Source organism: Carettochelys insculpta, chromosome 18 (genome assembly GCF_033958435.1).
Source record: "Carettochelys insculpta isolate YL-2023 chromosome 18, ASM3395843v1, whole genome shotgun sequence".
Taxonomy (NCBI): domain Eukaryota; kingdom Metazoa; phylum Chordata; order Testudines; family Carettochelyidae; genus Carettochelys; species Carettochelys insculpta.
This window is the reverse complement of record NC_134154.1, coordinates 853,028-872,578: the sequence shown is the minus strand read 5'-3', so window position 1 is coordinate 872,578 and position 19,551 is coordinate 853,028. Positions and strand designations below refer to the sequence as shown.

The 19,551-nt window shown below is 58.1% G+C and overlaps 2 protein-coding genes across 3 annotated transcripts; one reads left to right on the top strand and one right to left on the bottom strand.

The window, feature by feature from the left end:
- Positions 1-454: 454 nt before the first annotated feature.
- LOC142022870 (coiled-coil domain-containing protein 157-like) lies at positions 455-12,060 on the top strand. Its single transcript, XM_075013167.1, has 9 exons — positions 455-1,120; positions 2,246-2,954; positions 4,675-4,752; positions 5,914-6,104; positions 6,991-7,167; positions 7,727-7,895; positions 8,761-8,900; positions 9,706-9,794; positions 9,908-12,060. The coding sequence occupies exons 1-9, from the start codon at positions 911-913 to the stop codon at positions 10,173-10,175; spliced, it is 2,031 nt and encodes a 676-aa protein (XP_074869268.1). The 5' UTR covers positions 455-910; the 3' UTR covers positions 10,176-12,060.
- A 145-nt stretch (positions 12,061-12,205) lies between these two features.
- RNF215 (ring finger protein 215) lies at positions 12,206-18,726 on the bottom strand. Of its 2 annotated transcripts, XM_075013212.1 has the most exons (10): positions 18,454-18,725; positions 17,613-17,738; positions 17,222-17,293; positions 17,027-17,112; positions 16,054-16,108; positions 15,077-15,181; positions 14,549-14,665; positions 14,337-14,474; positions 13,798-13,900; positions 12,206-13,300 (listed from the first exon to the last, which is right to left on the bottom strand). In XM_075013212.1, exons 1-10 carry the CDS (start codon positions 18,685-18,687, stop codon positions 13,278-13,280), a joined length of 1,059 nt encoding a protein of 352 aa, XP_074869313.1. In that variant the 5' UTR covers positions 18,688-18,725; the 3' UTR covers positions 12,206-13,277. The 2 variants fall into 2 exon arrangements, with proteins under 2 accessions (XP_074869313.1, XP_074869314.1); XM_075013213.1 differs by lacking the exon at positions 17,222-17,293 and having other exon boundaries at positions 18,454-18,726.
- Between the last annotated feature and the right edge of the window lie 825 nt (positions 18,727-19,551).

Genomic DNA, 19,551 nt, shown 5'->3' with positions numbered 1-19,551 from the left:
CTGAGGTGCTGGGAGGCTGATGTTTCCCACTATAAGGGCTTTAAACATTGTGTAAGGGGACACTATGGAGAGTACCAATGCAGGGCAAATTGCTGAGAAAAAGGGCAGTAACAGCCCATAGACTGGGGTTCCTCCACTTCTGAGCTACACCAGCCAGCCAAAATGAGAACTTCTGTTTCACCACACTGGCTAACAAGAAGTCATACAATAAATTCCCTCAGACATTCCAGTTCCCCTGGGGCACCAGTAGCACTCCTTACAGGGATGAATGGCTATTAAAACCAATGTCCCTAATTAAAGGTTTTTCTGATCCTCCAGGACCAGCCCCACCTCAAGTCAATATATAACTTGGAATCTTAACCAAAGATCATGCTGTTGCCAAATGTTTAGTATCTAAAATCTAAATGTTTAGTCATAAAAAGAAAGAACAGAGCTGAAATGGTTAAAGCAATCAAGTACATCTAATAAATGCAAAGTTCTTGGTTCAGGCTTGTAGCATTGATGGAATAAACAGCTGGAAGTGAAATGTTGCTTAAATTTAAAAAAGTAACTCTCAATGCAGCCTGAAGGCCTGAACACTGGGCCAAAGTGGGACCCACCTCTTCATACCCGGTCTACAAGCAGAGAGCTTGGCTTTGAATCTGTGCCACTAGGAGAGGACAGTCAGGCCCTGAACTCAGAAGAATGTTGCTCCACAGAGTGACCCAGCATTGGAAGTTATGCAAGTGGTGACCCATGACTATCCAGCTCCCTGGCACAGAAAGGGTCCCACTGCCTTGTTTTCACCCCTAGGAAACTGGGGCTCCCCTCTGGAGTATTTTGTTTGCTGAATGCTAACCTTGGTCCACCTTATATTGTCCCCCAACTTGCTGGGCAGTAGTGAAAAAGCCCATTCTCAGAAAGAAATTTCATGCAACTCACAGTCTTGTTTCATTTCTGTCAAAAAAGGCTGCTGTTGCTGCTTCAGAGCTTCACAGGCTACCTGGAGAATCTCATCAGTGAGCAAGCTGTGCCCCCTTCCCGGGCAATGGGACCCTGCATGTCCATTGGGCTGGCTGTGAGGAGGTACTGGAACAGCATGCTGAAACTGGCAGCTCTCCATCAGCAGTTAGTAATGGAGGTAGGACATGCCCTAGTGTTGCAGGGCCTATGCTGTATGTCAGGGGTGGGGAACTGATGGGCTGCGGGCTGAATCTGGCCTCCAGCTTAATTTGATCCAGCTCACAGCAAGTGTCTGTGTCATGGGTCTGGAAGCTCTGAGCCTCATCCCCCACTCCATGGGCATCCCTCCCCCATTGGGCAAGGGTGCACGAGGGGGCTGGTTTTGTTGTGGGTACTTTTTTGCTTCTCACCTTGGAAGCATTGAGAGAAAGTGAGTCATGAGGGTTTTGTGGGGGTGTTTGCTCGTGTGTGACTCCCCCACATATGCCTTTTCTGTGGGTCAGTGGCTCCTGACCAAAAATGTTCCCTGCCTGTTTTATAAGATTTGCTATACTAAGCCCATTTGTGGCTGAACCTCCAGTGACCAGACTACACTTTGAAGCATGAGCTTTGCTTAACCTCATCTCGTCCTCTGAACTAGCTAAAATGATGTTGTGGATGTAAAATTGCCCACCCCTCTGAAAACCCAGCTGGTCTGTTTGACTCTCTGGTCTACTGCAGCAGGGAGTTCCATAGGCTGCCAGCATGCAGTGTGATCAAGTAATGCCTTTTGTCCGAAATATGTCCATGTTACTTTCTTCCAAGGAACCTTTGTTCTCCTATCATGGGGCAAAAAAGGGGGTGCTGACCAGTGACCACTTTACAACCTCAGTTGTGTTCCCTGAAACAATTCTCCTTCCCAGGGTAAATACTCCCAGTATTTGCCAGACTACTTCCCAGGGGTATCCTGCCAGGTCTTGGTAGCCCCTCTCTGAACCTCTTTAATTGCTGCAGCATTTCTCTAAGGTGAAGCTACTAAAGCTGATCACAGACTTCCACTGACATGCCCTCCCAATGAGGATATGCCAGTGTTCCGGCGGGCGTTACTGGTGTACTTTTGGTCTTGTTACCAGTAGTGAAGCAAAGAGGTCCCTGTGGGGTTACAGGAATTATTTGTGTCCAGTTCTATGTTTTTTTAAATGGGCACCATTTTGCTGGTTTTCCAGGCTACTATGGGAGCAGCAGTTCTGCAAAAATAGTTGAGAATAACTTGTTTAAACATGATAGCAAATATTTTCATTCTCCTGCGTTTTCTCTCTAATAGAAGAAAGCTAACAGGAAGAACATCTCTGTGCTGAAATCTACCCTTCAAGAGGTAAGAGTTGAGAATGAGCATTTGAAAAGCTGCTCACCTGTAATTGCAGAATTCGGTGCCTCATCAGCCAGTGCCCCGTCAACCACCTCCTGCCTGTCACAAACCACCTGTGTGCCGGACTGGGGTTCCTCAGCCACTTCGCAGCTGCAGTCTACATACCGTGTCACCAAGAATGTCTGCAGTGTCCATTCTCAGACAGCTGAGTCATCCCTGGTGCCCTGTGAGGCATGTGCAAGTGGCCAGGCCAGTCTCTGGGCAGTCGGGAAAGTCATCATCAGCATCTGCCAGAGCCAGAACATCCCCTCATCTCTCTGCAAATTCCAAGAGACGATTGAGGAGACCCTGGCCAACAAGCCACTCACCACTATGGACATGAATTTCTGGGCATCAGAACAGAGCAAAGATCTTTCCCGTATCAACAAACATTTTGGGGCACTGATGCAGCTGATCAACCCTTTAAAGGCAGAGCTGGAAGAATCAGAGAAACAGAAGCACGAGCTGAGGCAGCAGGTTGAGAACTTTGACAAGCTTCTTCAGAAGGAGAAGGAGACTCTGGAACGGCAGAGGAAAGAGTCTGAGGAGCACCTGGAGGGAAAGATCAAGGAGAATTTGCAGATCATAACCACACTGGAAAAGGACAAAGAAGAGCTACAGACAGGTGCAGCGCTAGTCCCACTTTGTCCATTGTTAGTAGACGTTCTCAGTCTGTGGTAAAATCCTGGGCCCACAAAATCAGTGGGAATTTTGCTATTACCTTCAAAGGGATTAGGATTACACCTCTTAACAGTTGATTGTTCCCTTTAAATTACGGATATATTGGTCTCTAGATTGCTGGTGGCTGAGAGATTCAGGTGTTGCAGACCCCTCACTTCACTTTTGCTTCTGGAAGAGGGGCAGTTTCCTACTCACTCCTGCCTTCTGGGCTCCTTTATTCCCCACTGCTCACAATCTTTTGGCCACCAGTGCCAGCTCACTGTGCCTGGCAAGTGGCATCTGCTCAGTGTATAAGCTGATGAGATGGACAGGGGGATTCAGAATAGTACAACAGGCCTTGCTGTGTCTCTAACTCACTAGCCTATAAAGTGGCCATTCAAAGACAGGGAAACATCCTCCTTAGGGGTCAGGATGGCATTTCACAATTTGCTTGATCATCTTGCTGATCCACACCAGTCACCAACCTAACAAGTGACAAGACAGGTGACCTGAGACCTCTGATGCAGCAGTGCCAGTGGGTGACTTCCTTTCACACACACAGGCTACGTCTACACGTGAAGCCTACATCGAAGTAGCCTATTTCGATGTGGCGACATCGAAATAGGCTATTTCGATGAATAACGTCTACATGTCCTCCAGGGCTGGCAACGTCGATGTTCAACATTGACGTTGCGCAGCACCACATCGAAATAGGCGCAGCGAGGGAACGTCTACACGCCACAGTAGCACACATCGAAATAAGGGTGCCAGGCACAGCTGCAGACAGGGTCACAGGGCGGACTCAACAGCCAGCCGCTCCCTTAAAGGGCCCCTCCCAGACACACTTGCACTAAACAGCACAAGATACACAGAGCCGACAACGAGTTGGAGACCCTGTGCATGCAGCATGAATCCCCCGCTGCAGCAGCAGCAGCCAGAAGCCCTGGGCTAAGGGCTGCTGCCCACGGTGACCATAGAGCCCCGCACAGGCTGGAGAGGCAGCGTCTCTCAACCCCCTAGCTGATGGCTGCCATGGAGGACCCCACAATTTCGACGTTGCGGGACGCGGATCGTCTACACGGTCCCTACTTCGACGTTGAACGTCGAAGTAGGGCGCTATTCCGATCCCCTCATGAGGTTAGTGACTTCGACGTCTCGCTGCCTAACGTCGAAGTTAACTTCGAAATAGTGCCCGACGCGTGTAGCCGCGACGGGCGCTATTTCGAAGTTAGTGCCGCTACTTCGAAGTAGCATGCACGTGTAGACACAGCTACAGACACGTGTGGTGAGATGATAGGAATGGTTTATTGGGTGCTAACATTACTCAGGAGCAGTGCATTATGGAGCTTGGCCCTAATGAGCATCAGTAAAACATCTGTCCCATCCCATCCTGGTGTCTGTATGCGGCACATCTATTTCCAGAAAAAAAAACATTTCCCAGCTTTCATTCAAGGGGCTTTTAAGCATACAGGTGCTGTTTGCCATCTCTCTCTGGTTGGAAGGCTGGGCCTCTTAGGACCAGTTCAGTATTAACAAAGGTGATCAGCCATGTCATTTGCCTTTAGTAGAGCATCAGCTGATGCACTCAGCTGATGAGAAATGCCCTGCTGTGATTGGTACGCTTACATAAGTCCTGTAAAGGACCTTGGAGATCTTTGCTAAGTCATTAGTTGTGGTTGTTTTAGGTGCTGTCATTTTGGAGGAGAGAATTTCCACCTTGGAAAAGGAGCTGCTGTCACAACAAGCTACCATGCAAGAGCTGGGTAAGAATTCTCATCCACCCACCCGATACCATTCATGGACTTTATTCCCCTCTCATGCTGTTTTACACCAGCGTAGGCCTGTTGACTCTAGTGGAGTCATGGAGTGGTGTGAGTGCTTCTAATTCTCCGCTCAGTATATGTAAATAGCCTCCATCTCTGCAGTACCTGAATGCCTTCTAACCCCTTCTGTGCAAGGAACCTGCTAGGGAGAACCTGGGGTTGGGTCAAGAGCTGGTGCACCTCCCAGAACCTCAGCCCCTCCAGAGCAGAGACTAGCAAATGTGAGATTCCCCAGGAAGAGTGGCCTGGGGCTGGGCTACTCCTTATGGGGGCAGGGAGAAGCTGTGTGGCAGTGGGAGCTGCAAGTGGGCTCTTGGCTGTCTCTTAGAATCCCACCCAAGGCTCTCGGTTGGCTGCTCTCTGCCACCTATCAGATGGGTATAACAGTGCTCCCCTGCATTAAGCCAGCTCTTGGTACAGGCGTAGTGGGGCCAACAGACTTGCTAGGCCCTGGGCAAGGTCCCCGGGGGCAGCTTCATGCTTCTGGAAGGGGTAGGGCTGGGGCAGCCAGCACTCAGCACTGCCAGGAGCATACCGTGCTGGTCCCCATGCTCTAGCCAGCTCTGAGAGCCACCTGGCAGGCACCGTGTGGAGCCCCAGCAGTGATTTAAAGGGCCTGGAACTCAGGCCACTGCTGCTCCTGCAATAGTGGTGGCCGTGAGCTCTTGGCCCCTGAGAATCTCTGGGCCCTGGAGCAATTGTCCTCTTTGCTCCTCCCTGTTGGGGACCTGTACAGATGTGGGGGTGGGCCCATGTCTTTGGGAAGACTAATGCTTGCATGACCCAGTCCCTCTGCTTCTTGCTTGCACAAGGGAAAGGCTCCATGTGCCACCCTCCCACATTTCACGCACCCATGCAGAACCAGCCACACAGAGACCCTTAAAGAGCCTACTTACCAGGCTGTTGGGGCGTGCTTGCCCTGGGCGCTGGCACCGTGTGTTGGGGCTCACGAGGTTGCAGACCCAGGTGGGAATGGTGGCTCCCCAACTGGGAGGAATCCATCAGAAGCCATACCAGAAAGCTTCCTCTCCTCTCTCTCCTCCTCTTACCGCAGGGTCATGCCCAGCCCTGGTCGTGGTGACAGGCAGTTTGTTTTCACAGAGCTGGCGAGGAGCAGGCTGCTGGAGGAGGCAAGGGCCGAGGTGGTCCGCAAGAGCCAGATGACACAGCTGGAAGACCAAGTGCAGCTGCTGAGCAGCCAGCTGGAGAGCGCACGCCATGAGCTCAGCAGGGCCACCACGCAGCTGGATAAGGAGAAGGCCGGAGCGGAGAGCATGCGCAGGCACGAGGAGGTGTGGCCGGGCAGGAGCAGGAGCAGGAGCTTGCCCCTTCCCTCCCCAAATCAAACTCCCTTCTACCCTCCACTGGCTGCCCATGGGCCTTACTGCTCTACCCATCCGCTCCCCCGCCCTGCCCTCCTTCTGTTCCGCTCCCTCTGCTGCTGCCCTGTGCCAGGGCTGTAAACAGGTTCTCCATCAGCTGCTGAGGGGTTGGGTCAGCTCAGTGTTCCTGCCCCCAGGCCCTGCTGTTTTGCTTCACTCTCCTGGTGATGCACTGTGCTGGCCTGGTGCTCGAGGGGTGAGTATCTGACAGGGAGAGGGGAGCGGTGTACCTGAGTGAGGGGGCTCGTACCTCCGTGCTCTCCTGCTCAGTTGCGGGGGACCTGCTTTCAGAACACAGCCAATCTGTCTGATGGATTGGTGCAACTTGGCCAGAGTCCCTGGGGCCTATTTTGGACTCCCAACACTGGGCTATTTTGTGGCCAGTCACCTGCTGGCTTTGGAAATGGCCGCTGATAGTTCAGCCTTCCAGGGAGCACTCTGGGGCCTGCTGGCAGGGCTGGGTGCTTTTGGTGAAAGCTGGAGCAGCTTGACCTCCCTTGGAGCCAGGCCCACTGGGGGCCGGTTGGTGCTGCCAGCAGAGGAAGTCTCTGGTGTCCTCTGCTATGACCTGTGCATCCCAGGCTGCAGCGTACCAGGGAGTCACACCCTTTCTTGGTGGGGTGGGCCAAGCTGCCCAGTGAGGCTCCGCTTGCCTTCCCCAGTGCATGCTCTGGCCTGCTTCCCCCAGCTGGGCCTGCCCCCTTCCCCTTTTATTATTACCTTTCCTGCCTTAAGGTTGCTTGGGCTGCTGAGTGTGACCTCTGCCCATGTCATCTGCCTGTCTCTTTCCGGGAAGTCGCTCCAAGCCAAGCAGAGGGCCCTGTTGCACCAGCTAGACTGCCAGGCTCAGGAGTGTGAGGAGCTGAGGGCCAGCCTGGGTGAAGTCGAGGAGGACAAGGCTAGACTGGAGCATGAGCTGAAGGAGAGTCAGGCCGAGAAGCAGCAGGTTCAGTGCCAGCTGGACACCCAGCAGGTCGGTGGCTCCAGAGCACAGGAGTTCCATCTGTGGCAGGGGAAATGGGTACAAGAGCCGCACTGGGGGGCTCCACGGACACCGGGGGTGGGGAGGAGAGAAGGGGTACACCAGGGAGCGTGAGGGGGTGAGCAGGCCTCACTGGGCAATGATAGCGGGTGGGGAGAACAGTGAAGACTCTTGTGATGGCACTGCGTCCAGGATGAGCCTGTCTGGGCCACTCCTGAGAACACCACTCCATTTTACTGCGTCTGTCTCCCGCTGACTGGGGGGAATTTGTGCCAAGGAGCAGGGCCTCAGGGACTGGCCTCTCAGCAGAGCCCTAGTAGGCGCTGTGAGTGTTCCTGGACAAACGCCACGTCTGTCTGGTGCAGATGTTCCCTTGTCACACCGAGACTTGGTGGTTCGTCACATGGTGTGCCATGTCCGGACAGGGAGATCAGAGGTGGTGGAGTGGACAGTGTCACAGCTGCATGATAAACTCTTCCACTCTCCCAGTCCTCCCTGGGCAGAATCACTCTCAGCTGGGACCATAGCATCCTCTTTCTGTCCAGTGCAGCAGCTAACTGAGAACCTGCAGCAGGAGAAGCTGAGCCTGGAGCAGTCCACATCTGAACTACTCAGGAATATCACCGAGCTTGAGTTGCTGCTCCAGGAGCTGAAGGAGAGAGAGCGGCTGCTGGTGTCCTTTCCCGACCTGCACATCCCTGCTGAGGCGCAGTTTGAGAGTAAGGGTGTGAGAGGCAACAGAAGGCTTAGGCAGAGGGCAGCAGGCAGTGAGAACCCTGGCAGGGGGTAGAACACACTAGGCTGGATGGTAACGGGCTTCTCCTGCCCCCCCCACCAGCTCATACAATAGTGCTCATGCGCTGAGGGCCTAGAGGGCATGTACCTCAGATACATGTGTGGGAATCCAGCACCTGGTTTAGAACTGCATGAGCGTAAAAATCACAAACTTTAAACATGGAAAATTTTTTTCCTGCAAAATCAGTCACAGTCCAGAGAGATCCCCAGGAGACAAGTGACTCTGAGATTACATGCAACGTTAGGGGTCTTCTGCCTCCCCCAACCCACCTGGGGCTAGCAGGCATGTACAGTTGGTCTTGGCCTTGTGTCCATTGGCGAGATGCTGGGTGGGATTTGGAATAGAGGTTCCTCTGGTTACATGACATCCCTGCCGATGGGGAGGGCATGTCATCAGCTTCCCCCCGCCTTACACAGCACAGCCCCTGCACCTGCTAGTCCTGGCAGTAGACACAGAGAGCTCACGTGCTGGTAACAAGAATACGGCTTTCTTGCTGCTGTTGCCACAGCCTTCCAGCTGTGACTCTGCAAAGGCAGCACCTTTCCTTTTTAACTGGCCTGCTGCTGTTGTGGCATAATGGCTGTGGCTGGATGACGAGATTCCTGCGGTCAGGCTGCTCTTGGCGTCCAGTGTTACTAGTGGTTAGCTGCATGCACTCTGGGCTGTCTGCGCCAGGAGGGGTGATGGAGGGGAAGGCATGTGCGCATGAGGCAGCCTCACTGTGGCTGGCGGATGTATGCACACCCACGTCCCTCTCCCTGCGGTGAAGGAATCCAGTTCCATTGCAGGCACTGGGGACATTGCTGATGACATGGCGAAGCAGCTGCAGGCAAACAACATCCGGATCAGCGTCCTGGAAGAGGAGAACTCGCGACTTAGGATGGCACTGGTGAAAATGAAAGAGGCAGCCCAGCAAGGAGCATTAAGGGTGAGTCAGACCCTGCCCCAGGCAGAGGAGGCTCCTCTCAGGGCCAAGGAAGCCACAGGTTGAATAGCAATAGGCTCTTGCTAATGCAAGCAGACTAGGGGCTCAGAGCAACAGCAGGATCCCTGCTGTACAAGGAGGGCACGTGGCTCATCCCATGGCTCCTGGATCTCTGGAGCAGTGGGGCTTGAGGCTAAGCCCACAGTCTCTGTAGACATTGGGGATGGGAAATCAAGGATCATCCTTTACTCCCTTGAGCCCATGCAAGTGAGGAAATTAGGCCACAGCCCACTGTCTCAGTCGGCTTTAGGGCTGGGGAAGAGGAACCCCATCTTAGGCCTCCTGGATGCAGCTGGGCTGGGAGTAGAAGGCACCTCTCATGGCACCTGGGGAATAGGAGGCGCATCCCATGATCCCTATGAGTGCTACACTGCAGCAGCTCTCAGCAGTCATTCGGCAAGTGCACCCCAAGGCCGTAGTTTCCAGCAAGCAGCCTGAGCCCAGAATGGAGCCGTTTCTGCCAGAGAGACGAGAGGAGGCTTTCACCACACTCTGGGGCCACCAGAGCAAGAAAAACCCTTGACGCTAGATAACGGGCATCACTGGAGGGCTCGGGCCTAGACCCACCCAGCCAGTTCAGAGTCTGTCTGGGGTGGACAGCTGCCATGACGGTGCTGTGCACAAAGCACAGAAAGGGAGGAATGTTCATTCGGCTGCATGCCAGCCCTGGCCCCCTGCAGATGCAGCAGGGGTGCCCAGTGTCAAAGCTGCAACCAGCGGTGCTAACTCCAAGTTCTTCTCTTCCCAGCTCATCCCACAGACCCAGCTCTGGGCTTGTTCCTCCTCCCAGACTGGCTCCAGGGACCATGTGACAGCCCCCCACAAGGCTGCAACAGGGTGAGCCTAAAACTTCCCCCATGCGAGGAGCTGGGGGTGAAGGCTAGGTTTGCATGCAGACTTCCCCTGCTCAGGGGCTGCATCTCTAACTCCTGGTCCTGCTTCTCCTGCAGCCCCCCTGCCTTCATGCACAGACCTCCGTGCAGCGCAGCGTCCCACTGGCTTGCAGACGGCCAAGCCAGCCAAAGCACAGCCCTCCAGAGGCTGCCCAGCAGCCAACCAAAGCCGCGCTCTGCTGAGGCCACATGGAAGGGGATGTCCTGCGTCTCCCTTCCAGCCAGGACCTCGGTCGTCCGCACTCCTGCCAGTCTTAAAGGGCGAAGCAGTGCAGCCAGAGCCCAGCCCCTCTCTGCTCCCAGCCCCAGGAGCCACCAGAAATAGACGCAGCAAAGCAAGCCCTGCCAGAGCTGTACCACCAGCCACACCACTAAAGCTGCTGAGTGCAGAGCTGCCATTCTGGAACAGTGAAAGATGCAGCCAGGCTGAGCCCAGAGCTCCTCTGCTACCCATCTGCTCCTCACCAGGATGGGCCACCTGCTGCAGCCAGGGCAGTCGCGTTGTGTGCAGACATCGTACCCTGCAGCCTGCATCTCCATGGTGGATGGAGAAGCAGCCAGGCTGGCTGCTGGGCAGGGTGGGAAGGGTGGAAGGACTGAGGATGATGTGAAGACAGGCACTCCAGCCAGGGTACACGCAGAAGGCTGTGCGCTTTCCTTCCTTCCAGCAGGCATGAGTACTCCATTTGCACCCCCACCAGGACTTTACTTCCTGCTTCACAGGCTAGGAACCAAGAGCTCCTGCACAACCAGGATCACCCAGGCTACGGATGACCTGCCCAGCGCTCTGTGCACATCCCTGTTGGGGTCTGGCGGCACGTTGTGCTGCAAGGCAGAAGGGGGCAGAGCAGGGAGGCAAGTTCCAATAAATGATTCAAGAGTTAAGACGGGTACCCAGTAAGATCATGGTCTGACGGCAGGTGGGACAGGAAGGTGTGCTGGCTGGCTGCTATATAGCTAATCCCATAGCATCCACTGCTCCAGCCCTTCTCAATGGCTCTTACCAAGCAGGCTCCCAGGGCGAGAGATGACTAGCTTAGAGCAGGACCTCTTAGCCTTTTCCCCACAACATGCCATAAAAACGCCACATCCCTCCTGTGCCACAGTAACTGGTTTTTCTGCATATAAATGCCAGGGGTAGCAAGCAGGGTAATTGCCTGTGGGCTCACAGCACAGGGGTCCCCTGGACAGCTACATTCCCCAGGCTTTAGCCTGGGGTGACAGGGCTCAGGCCTTCATGTTTCTGCCATGGGCCCCAGCGAGTCTAACTCTGGCCTTGCTTGGCTGACCCCGATACTTGCTTGTGGTCCCCCAGTTCCCAGAGGGAGGACAGTACTGCTAGGAACTAGTGGTTTATTTTTAACTCCTTAAAGAGCCTAGGCCAATTACTTTGGTAGAATGCTGGTCACAACATATTTTATGCTGGTCAACGCCATCTTAAAGAACCTACAGTAAAATTTCTCCCCCGCCTTTATCCCAGGTTAGGCGCATGGGTTTGTCCCAAGCCAACCTGCCTGCCTGGGCTGGCTGACAGCCAGATTAGCAGTAGGGACAGAGAGCTCTGTGCATTGCAGGGGCATGTGCCCATTTCGCTGCACACCACAGCACCAGCTTATTGGACTGAGGGAGACTCAGTGTCTCTGAAACCCAGAGCGTGAGTCTTGTGCCACAGAGATCCGAAAACCTGACCCTCAGCAGCGCCTAAGGCCCCCCCACTACATTATCCCCACTGCTCATCGCGAGACATGGCAGGCAGCCTGTGGAAACCACTAGGCCCAGCAGGGATGGTGCTCTCAGTGCTATGCTAGGCAGAACACAGAGGTAGCCAGGCAATCCAGGATCCCTCCTCGGCCTAGCCATGTTGCATTGTGTGCCATACCTGCAGCCCTGGGGTGAGCAGATCTGTGCACACATCTGCTGGAAGCTGGGGGGAGCTAGCTACATGCCCAAGGGCTTGCTCTAGGCAAGGTGTGGCCTAGCGACCTAAGCACAGAGTCAGCCTCCTGGAGCTCTGGGTCAAGCTTGGCCACACGCACCCCGGCCCAGATGTCTGGACTGACCTGGAGATCAGCATGTCCCTGTGCAGTAAGCAAAGCCTCCTGTCTCACACGTGCCAGCCCTGCAGCCAGGAGGTACCCAGCGCACCCCCTCGAATTCCCAGCAAGGCTCATGCCAGGCTCATGTCCATGGCCCACCCCTGGTCAGCATCTCAGCTTTCTAGTGAGGGCCTTTCTAAACAGCAGCTGGAGATGTGGTGAGAAAGGGGCGTTCCACCCCGCGAAGGGAAGTAGAACCTGCAGGAGGACAGAGGGTCAGGGCTAACTGGTCTGTAAAAGGAACAGCCACACAAGCAGGGCAGGTTTCTCTTCGCTCCACATTTAATGGTGTGGACGGACAGTGCAGCAAATCTAGCAACCCCTGCTGCTGAGTGGGGCTGGGGCCAGCCGGAGCTTGTGGCAGAGGCCTGGATGCTGCCACCTCCATGTGCCTGGGCCTGCCCCTGCTGCTACCTCTTGCCAGTCTATCTAATAAGTTAGTATAAATAGAGCAACCATTCAACCACCCTCCTGGCCCTGCCCAGCCCTCCGGCAGGCAGCCTCCCGAGAGCCGGGGGAAGGACAGCCAGATGCAACATGCTGCATCACTGCAGCTGCACCTTCCATCCCCTCCCCAGATGCCAGCATGGCTGCAAATTCCTATTCACCACCTGGGAGGAGGAGGCAGGTGGAGGGGCTTGGCGCTGCCGTGGGTTACACTCAGGTCACCTGCCGAGCTGGCCAAGGAGTAACCGAGAGCCAGGCTGGCCCAGGGAGTACAGAAAATAGAGATTTATCGAAGGAGAGAGGAGGAGTCCCAGAGCAGCACTGGGCAGGGGCAGGCTCGTCTGCCCCTGGAGCACAGGGAAATCGGCCTGCAGCAAAGAGCTTGCGCAGCTGGAGCTTCCCCTTCAGACCTGGCCTAACAAGTCTGGCGTGCGCTCCTCCTCCTCTTCCTCCTCCCCAGTGGGGATCTCAGGCGTCACCTTAGTTCATTTGACCTGCCCTCACCACTCCAAAGGCACCGCACTGATATCCACAGGTGCAGCCCGATGCACTTCCCCTCCTGCACTCGGGGGGCTTGTGTGGATTTAAGATGGGACAGAATTTGGCCCTGCCCAGCCGCTGTCAGCATGCACGCTAAAGGGTGCAGGACCCATTCTCCCCTTTGCCCCTCCCCAGTGCCCCAGTTCCCACTCTCTCTGACCCGGGGCAGGGGCTACAGCTGAGCTGAGCCAAGCCTTGGGGTCTGCCCAGCCCTGAAGTGCATACACAGTGCTGCTGCTTCCCCCTGCTCAGCCACTTGCTCCCACTGCACCCCCAGCTGCTCAGCCAGTCCCCCCATCCCCTGGAGTGCAGGTGGTCTGTCCCGGCTGCCAGTCCACAGGCGGCTAGCTCTCAGCGCAGCAGTTACCTGCAAGGGAAATCAAAGGGGCCGTCACTGCAGAGTCGGTAACCCCTTGGCTGCCAACAAGCTCTCCCTAGGGAAGAGGGGGCGAGTGGCTGCCAAGGGACCCTAAAGCCACGCACACAGTTACAGTGTACTTCCCCACAGCCCCCAGCCCCCCAACCCCTGCCTGCACACGAGCTGCGCTCACTGAAGCTGGGCTGGTGGGGCAGCAGCTGGGAGACCTGGCTTCATAGTCAGGGCACACCACGTTCTTAGCCTGTTATCCCACCCATGAGGCTCATTCACGGTCTGCCCGGCTTTGGCATGTCACAGGAGCGGCCGGGTGTCGAAGGGATCCACAGCTGGGGCAGCCCCAGGCCAACAGAGCTCTGCTGGGATGCGCCTCATAGGCACGGCCTTCCAGCAGCCTCCTGGGAGCTTGCATGTCACACCTGGAGCCTCTGGGCCAGCCCAGGCAGGTACAGAGCGAGATCCCCTCCCCTGCCACTCTCCACTCTCACCCAGGATGTTGTGCTTGCACAAGGGGCAGGTCTGCTGCAGGAGCAGCCACGGATCCACGCAGTCCCGGTGAAACTCGTGTGAACACGGCAGCACCCGCAAACACTGTGGGCAGGAAGCAAAGCCATGAATGTCAGCAACAAATACACACACCACAGCAGCCAGCTGTGCAGCCTGCCACAGAGAGGCACCAAGCCAGCGCGGCCAGCTGGGGAAAGTGCAGTCCCCGTGTGTCCTAGCGGCCAGGAGAGGATGTTGAACCTCCATGCAAGGCACAGCAGAGCCCCTGGCTGAGGGCAGAGGCTGGCTCCAGGCAGGGAGCCCTGGGATGGAGCTGACCTGACCAGAGGGAAATCCCTCCCCAGCACTGCCAGGGTTTAGGGGTGATGGTACCATCGGGCCTGCAACTTCATAGGCCAGGCTCTGCTTCTGGCCCTGACCCCGGCTAAAGGGCGTCTGGCAGCCCTTGGGGTCCTCCCCACCCCTGGTCTGGCAAGTTGGGTGCAGAAGGCGCTGGCCCTGGACCGCAGCCAGGCTCTACCTGGTTCTTGTGGAACTGGTCCAAGCAGACAGCGCAGCTATCAATGTCACGGGTGTGGCTCCAGGGGTGTCTGCCAGGGTGGTAGCGCCGGGTCCTCAGCGCTGACAGCCTCTGCAGGATGTGCTGCTTGAGGTTCAGCTGGGGAGGCAGAGCAGAGTCAGCGCCCAGCTGCACCCCACCGGGAGTGGGGAGGGGCGGGGGGGTGAGCCCACCTCCATGTCCTGGTCCAGCCGGCCCTGCCGGGACTGCCGCTGGGCCTGCACAATCACGCCCGTGCACAGGAGGAGGGCGACGAGCAGGATGGTGTTCCACAGCTGCTGGAGGTACTTCTGCAGGGCCAGCACGCAGGAGGCATTAGGACACGGAAGGGCTCCATTCACCCCCCACGCAGCTGCGCAGCTGTCCGCAGACCACCAGCATCTCCGTCCAGGACAGCCTGGGATCCCCAGGGTACCTGGCTGCACTGCTCCTTCCATCAGCCCCAGGGGGTGCTGTAGAGCAACACCAGCTATTCGTTCCCTTCCTCCCTTCACTACCTGGGCTGGGACTCTGTCCCCCCACCCCGTGACAGGTGGCAGAACTGGTCCTCTTGTGACAGAGCACCGTACAAACCAGATCGAATGCAGCTTTTGACCCTGCTGAAGCCGGGGAGCCCAGGGTCACACGGGTACCCCTTGCAAGTGCTGCATGCCTGGAGCCCCAAGGACACACTCAGAGCCCCTCGGCCAGCAGCAACACACCTGGACCCGCGAGCTGTTCTCTCCTGTGCAGATAACTCCCTGCCACTCTCCATACAGCCCCCCCCGGGACAGGCCGCAGGTGGACCAGAGGGTGAGAGTCACTCCCTGCAAAGAGAAAACACAGCACCAAGGGTCAGCCAGTGAGAGAGCAGGGCATGAGCAGGGCAACACTGACACAAGAAAAGAACAGCGAGAGCACGCAGGGAGCAGCAGGAGATGGCTCTGGGAACAGGCCATACACAGGCAGTGCCGGGTCCCAGAGCCAAGAAGGCAAGAGCATGTTCTTACAGCTTGCCTGGCACCTCGTCACCACAACAAGCGCCGCCTCACTAGACAGACGCCAGCAAATCAGAGGGGAGCCCAGGAGAAAGCCACGAAAGTGACAGAATTAATGGGGGGGGGCGATGTCTGTCTTGAATCTAGGACAACAGGACAGGAATCTGCAGTTAGAGAAGGACTCCCCAGACAGCAGGGGAATGGGGTGAAGTGAAGGGGGTGGGGAGGCCGGCTGGCCAGCCTAGCGGGTAAGGCATTGGCCAAGGGCTCTAGAAAGATATGGCCAATTCCTGGTTCAGCCCCTGGCTCTGGCATCTTGGTTAAGTTGTTCAAATGCCTTTGTGCCTCAGTTTTCCCACCTATAAAGAGGCACTAGGATTTCCCACTTCCCAGGAGGCTGTGCAGAGACATACGCTCAGGAGCAGGGACCTGGTAAGGTGGGTATCTCACGACACAGCTGCTCCGTGGCAGCAAGGTGTCTTTGGCTGCAGAATCAGGTCCCAAGGCGAGGGGCAGAGACTGACCCGATTGTTTCAGGCTGTCCCGGAGAAAGCCTGAGGCCAGACTCTCCCAGTGCAGATGCTCCCCTAGCTTGAGCTGGGGCCAGCAGTGCCGCAGGCCCCAGAGGATGTGCCACGTAGCAGCCACGAGTGGGTCTGACAGGGTGCACCTGCTGCCCCCTCCCTGGAGATACTACGTACCAGATTCTCCAGCAATGCTGCTTGATAGGAGATCTTGGCCGTCAGCTGCAGCCCCCTGTTAGGAAGTGGTGAAGAGCATTAGCTGCACAGGCAGCATCATCGTGCAGGAAAAGGGAGCTCAGTGTTGTGGGGAGCCCAGCCGGTGCCCTGATCCTACCACCCGTTCTCCAGGGCAGGTGCCCCAAGAGTACACTCCAGCCGCTCCTGCAGAGATCAGGGGCTGGCACAGGAAGTAACAGAGCCCGAGACAGGCACACTGAGGGGGCAGGCCCAGCGCTCACAGAAGACAAAAGGGAGATGACGCTCCAAGTGTGGGATGGGGAGCGAGAGCACTGGCGTTCAAGTGCCCACTCTGGGATGGATTCCCGGGGTGACGTTGGTCAAGTCACACCGGGCCTCAGCTTCCTCACCTTTCAGACAAGTGCCCCCACCCCAAGGCAAGCAGGCAGGCCAAGGAGCAGCTCTCCGAGGCCCCACCAACAGCTGGAGGGGCTTTTGGTGTTAAGCAATGTCCAAGCGCCTTTACCGTCTTATCCCCTGGAGCTGAGCCTTGGGCCCAGGGCTGGACCCCTCCCAGCACTAGCACTTGGGGCCTCAGCAGAAGATGCTGCTACAAAGGCTTTGGCAGGAGCGGAGCTGACCCCGGCCCCAGCCACCCCCAGTGCGAGCCTCAGCCTTTGTACAAAGCCCTGTTCTTGGGGCAGCCTCTGGGGATGCTGTACCAGGCCTGGAGAGTGACACAATGCATCCAGACAGCCGCACACGCAGGCTGACAGGACCCTTGGGGGGCAGAGGAGAGCAGAGCCCTGGCTGGGGGTAGGGCAGGTGCACACACACCAGGCCAGCACAGTCCTAGGGGAGTTAAGGACCCACACTTTGCTGCAGTGCAGGCCCCGCACGGGCGCACACACACCCACCACAAGGGTTAAAGAGCACACCCAGGGCGCACACCCAGCCCTGCAAGGTCTCTTACCGCAGCAGAGCCCCAAGGAGCCTGGTGACATTGTCCGAGGGCTGGATCACAATCACGGGCTTGGCCAGCACCTGGGACACATCCAGCTGCAGCAGGAGGAAAGCAACAGGCAGGTCAGTGAGGCTGTGGAGCCAGCCAGGTGGCAGTGCTCACAGCCCCGCAGCAGGGCCCAGGGAGCCGGTGCGACACTCCTACCTCTCGGACCGCGTTCTGGTTCAGAGCGAGAATGAGCAAGGCCGATGCTCCCAGAACGAGGGCTCGCTTCATCTGTGGGGGAGAGCACAGGGCCGGGGAGGGCCGGTCACACCCAACACGGAGGCCAAGGAAAGGAGACAGAAGGCTGGGACCAGCAGCCCCCAGACAAGGTGGGGGCAACTGACTCTCCTCTCCTGCTAGCATTCCAGGGTAAAAGGATTACCACTGCCAGAGGCCCTGGGGCTCACACAGGCTCGCAGGGGGCTCCCAGGGCTGAGCAGCAGGGGGAGGGGTTCCACGGTGGGTACCCAGGGACAATGCGACAGGGCAGCTCCTGAGGCCATGGCACCACTGTGCCCAGGGACGACCCAGCGAGGCAGCAGGGATTCACCTTGTTAACCACATCTGCGGTGAAGGACTCCTCCTTGCTGCCCCTGGAGCTCTCCGCTTGCTTGTCCCCCACCGGCACCACCCCGATCCAGCTGTCCTCCCCATCCAGCGCAGGCTCATCTCCCACCTGCAGGAGAAGCAGCTGTGAGCGAGCGCCCTTGGCCCTTCGCAGGGGTCTGGGCCCCCCAAGCGCCAGCAGAGCCCTGTGCCCAGCTCCCCACACAGCCATGAGCAGAGCCGCTGCACTCTGCACCCAGTCCCACCACAGCTGGACTGGGAAGGCTCATGCACCCTCTCCCCACGGCACCCTGAAAGCCACATGCCGTCCTCTGCCCCTGGGTCAGCCGGTGGGGGGCTGAGCACCCGTCCACCTTGCCCAGCACTTCTATCCCATTGTGTGTTAGGGTCTGGCTGGCTGTAGCCTCCTGTCTGGTCGGCTGGTGAGCCCCAGGGCAGGGCCCATCTCAGTGCTGGGTCCGTACAGCACCTGGCGCCGCAGGGGCCACACCATGCTGGGGCTCAACCAAGAGAGCAGAGGCCAAGCCTGGCCTGGGACTGCACTGGGGCTGTGTTCTGCAGGTAATGGGCCTAGGACAGTATGTCCCAGCCTACCCTAGCCTGGGGCCGGCCAGAGCCAGCACCCTGGGGTGCGCTAAGCTCCCCCACCCCACCCAATGCCGCACCCCCCGGTTCCCCCCAGCGCCCCGCCCGACCCCGCACCCCCCACCGCTCCCCCCAGCGCCCCGCCTGACCCCGCACCCCCCAGCGCCCCGCCCGACCCCGCACCCCCCACCGCTCCCCCCAGCGCCCCGCCTGACCCCGCACCCCCGGCCAGGCCGTACCAGGACCAGGCTCCCCTCCACCGCCTGCTCCCGCCGCGGCTGGCCCCGCTCCGGGCCCGGGCCCCCCAGCAGCGCCCCCTGCAGCGAGTAGCGCCCGGCGGGCGGCGACCCCGGCTCGGCCTCCCCCGGCTCCCGCAGCGCCCGCACCTCCACCCGGGCGGCCGCCGGCTCCGCCAGCGCCGGGCCCAGCGCCGCCACCTGCCCCAGCAGCACGGGCAGCAGCAGGCGGGCCATGGCCGCTCCCCGGGCGCGGGCGCGGGCGCAGCCGAGCCGAGCTGAGCCGCCCACAACGCCGCCCGCCCGCTCCCTCTGCTGGGCCTGGAGGACTCGCCGGAGGGACCCCAGAGCTGCCGTGGGCCCTGCACTCACTGGGGGGTTAAAGGCGTGCGGGCGGGGGGAGACCTGCACACAGGAGGTGGGGGGACCCCAGAGCTGTGGGGGAGGAGCAGACCTGCAATTCTGGGGGGACCTCGGCACGCCCAGGGCAGAGACTCCCGGACACTGACCCAGCCCAGGAGGAGGTGGGCCACATCTCTCTCTCTCTCTCTCTCTCTCTCTCTCACACACACACACCCACCAGCCAGGGTGGGTTGTGCACCCACGCACACACACACTGCAGTGAGAGTGGGTTGTGCACGCACGCGCGCACACAAACACACACACACAGCAGCCAGGGTGGGTTGCGGAGACATGGCTGAGGGGGGTCTCTGGCTTAAGGAGGTGCACCTGAGCCCCCAGAGTTTGGGGAGCCGGGGCGGGGGGAGACTTGAACCTTTGGTGCCCTCAGGCCAAGCACTTCCCACAGAGCCAGGGGTCGGCTGAGGGCCGGGGCTGGAGAGGATGAGCAGAGCCCTTCTTCGGTGGGGCAAGGGCAGGCGGGAGTGACTTCACCTGCCCCTCTAGGAGCCATTCCCCCCGCCCCATCCCTCTGAGCCCTAGCTGTGCCACCTGGCCTTCTCCACGTGATCCCTTGGCCCTGCAAGCCCATCACGCTGGCTGCAGGGATTAGCCCCAGATTGAGAGGGATTAGGCCAGGGCAGCCTGGGGGGCAGGAGGCAGGATCTGGCAGGAAGCAGCCTGCTAATCGGCGGGGCGGGC